This window comes from Electrona antarctica, assembly GCF_951216825.1.
Source record: "Electrona antarctica genome assembly, chromosome: 20".
Taxonomy (NCBI): Eukaryota; Metazoa; Chordata; class Actinopteri; order Myctophiformes; family Myctophidae; genus Electrona; species Electrona antarctica.
In genome coordinates this window covers 20,727,289-20,729,788 of record NC_136801.1, presented here as the reverse complement: position 1 = coordinate 20,729,788, position 2,500 = coordinate 20,727,289, and the positions used below count along the sequence as shown (strand labels likewise).

At 45.8% G+C, this 2,500-nt stretch overlaps 1 protein-coding gene across 1 annotated transcript in view; it reads left to right on the top strand.

Annotated features, from left to right (window-relative positions):
• Positions 1-2,500, top strand: part of LOC306913200 (disco-interacting protein 2 homolog C-like) — a gene marked incomplete at its 5' end in the record, with an annotated part of 84,753 nt that overhangs the window by 69,132 nt on the left and 13,121 nt on the right. Inside the window, 2 exon segments of the mRNA XM_079489788.1 lie at positions 314-414; positions 996-1,076. Of these exon segments, the coding sequence (XP_079345914.1) occupies positions 314-414; positions 996-1,076 (182 nt within the window).

Sequence of the window (2,500 nt, the reverse complement as noted above, 5' to 3'; positions counted from 1 at the left end):
CCGTGGATCTAGAGCTATACCTTTGATGCTCTTGTGCGATGCTGCAGTGTGATCGAGTAGGGCGATAATCTTGGGAAAAACACAAACCGTTTAAATGTGGAGAATTGTAGATAAGAGGTGACAGCAGCGATACCTGATTTCCTTGCATATACTGATTGAATCTATAATGTGTGTGTGTGTGTGTGTGTGTGTGTGTGTGTGTGTGTGTGTGTGTGTGTGTGTGTGTGTGTGTGTGTGTGTGTGTGTGTGTCCGTGCGTGCGTGCGTGCGTGCGTGCGTGCGTGCGTGCGTGCGTGCGTGCGTGCGTGTTCCAGAGATCGGTCCTGCCTCTGTGATGGTGGGTAACCTGGTGTCGGGGAAGAGGATTGCTATGGCTAGTGGCAGAGACCTGGGACAGACTGAAGACAACGACCAGGTATGGCGCACGCACGCACGCACGCACACACGCACGCACGTAACCTTCACCATAAAGCTGAAGATAGCAGATTTACAAGCTCTTGTAGATCTAGAATTTTACGCATAACTGGGTAAAATCAAGCATAACTCTAAACTCCAAGCCCTAACTGTAAACACTGAATGCCTAATCCCAACTCGCATCCCAACCTGAATCTGAGTCCCAACTCTACAAATATTTTTCTTAACCATAAATCAACCTCACAATAATGATGTTTTCTCAAATTCTACCACACTTGGGGACATTTAGCCGTCACAAGTATAGTAATACATATATAACATGCATACTCTCCCATAGGGCTTTCACTTCTAGTGATTTTTACTAGTTGACTAGTTGCCTAGTTTACTAGTCGACTAGTGGACTAGTTGTTTAACTACCTATTATGTTAAAAATAGGTAGTACATTTAAAAACTGTGTACATTGGTGACTATAATCTAGCATTCTAGACGATCTTGAGTCCTAAAAAAAAAACGAATGGAATGGAATGGAAATACAAAAATGGAATGTTTGACGACGATGTCACATATCCTCCTGTGTTGTAGTTCCTGTTCCTGTCGGAGGTGTTGCAGTGGAGAGCTCAGACCACACCGGACCACATCCTCTACACACTGCTCAGCTCACGGGTAAGACACGCACACACATCCTCTACACGCTGCTCAGCTCACGGGTAAGACACGCACACACATCCTCTACACGCTGCTCAGCTCACGGGTAAGACACGCACACACATCCTCTACACGCTGCTCAGCTCACGGGTAAGACACGCACACACATCCTCTACACGCTGATCAGCTCACGGGTAAGACACACACACACATCCTCTACACGCTGCTCAGCTCACGGGTAAGACACGCACACACATCCTCTACACGCTGCTCAGCTCACGGGTAAGACACGCACACACATCCTCTACACTGTGCTCAGCTCACGGGTAAGACATTTCATCCAAATTCGACTTGGTCCAAAACGGCCTCAACCTCAGGTCAAATGCTTGGCTGTGGTGTGTATAGTACCAGCATTCAAATCGTGTATATTGTGTATTTTGCCCTGCTACAAAAAAGTAGGACTTTGGTGAGGTGTGTTATGGATGTTGTATTTGCTCGTCCAAAATGTAACATTGACGATGTGGTATTGAAGTGTAATTTTATTTCTGCCTCTTGGCCAGTTCCCACTTGTAAAAGAGACGCAGTCTCAATGTGTTTTTACTGTTTAAATACAGGTTAAATAAAAAATAAATAAATACAGACACGCACGCACACTCGCGCTGAATAAAAGTACAAAAGCATTGGCATCAAAATGTACTTAAGACATTGTCTGTGTTTTAATGGCCATCTGTTGTCTGCGATTGACGTATAATGCGATTTATATCGCTATATATCGGATATGAAACGGCACCGCTAAAAAACAACTGTTTGTCCTGAGCCGGTTGCTAGGCAACGCCTCCGTCACCCCCATAGGGTACCATTAAAAGGATGATCTTCTTTCTAAGTGTTAAATGAGCATTGGTCTTCTCTTCCTCAGTGCCAGTCACTCCGACCTGCACTCCTTCTCTCTCTCTCTGTTCTTTTCTCCCACACCTCTACCTCTCTCTCTCTCTCTCTCTCTCTCTCTCTCTCTCTCTCTCTCTTCCACATCCATCCATCCACCCGTACCGCCATCCCCTACCCACTTCCCTTCCAACGTCCTAGGCTGTTCTCCTCCTACACTACACTCTGTATCCCTTGGTCGTCTTTCCTACCTCTCTCCTTTCATCTTCCCACTGCTTGCTCTCTCCCTCTTTCTCCCCCCCCCCCCCCTCTCTCTCTCTCTCTAATACAATCTCACGACTGAAATTAGTTGGGCCAAGTCCTAATTGATTTCAACCTGATTAGTGAAAGAGCGTGAAAGGAGCTCCCACACACACACACACACACACACACACACACACACACACACACACACACACACACACACACACACACTGGCACTGTGTTTCATAAACAATTAGCACAATATGTCGAATTAAGATGTTTTGGTAGCCATACAGCCAACCAGAATATGTAGAATT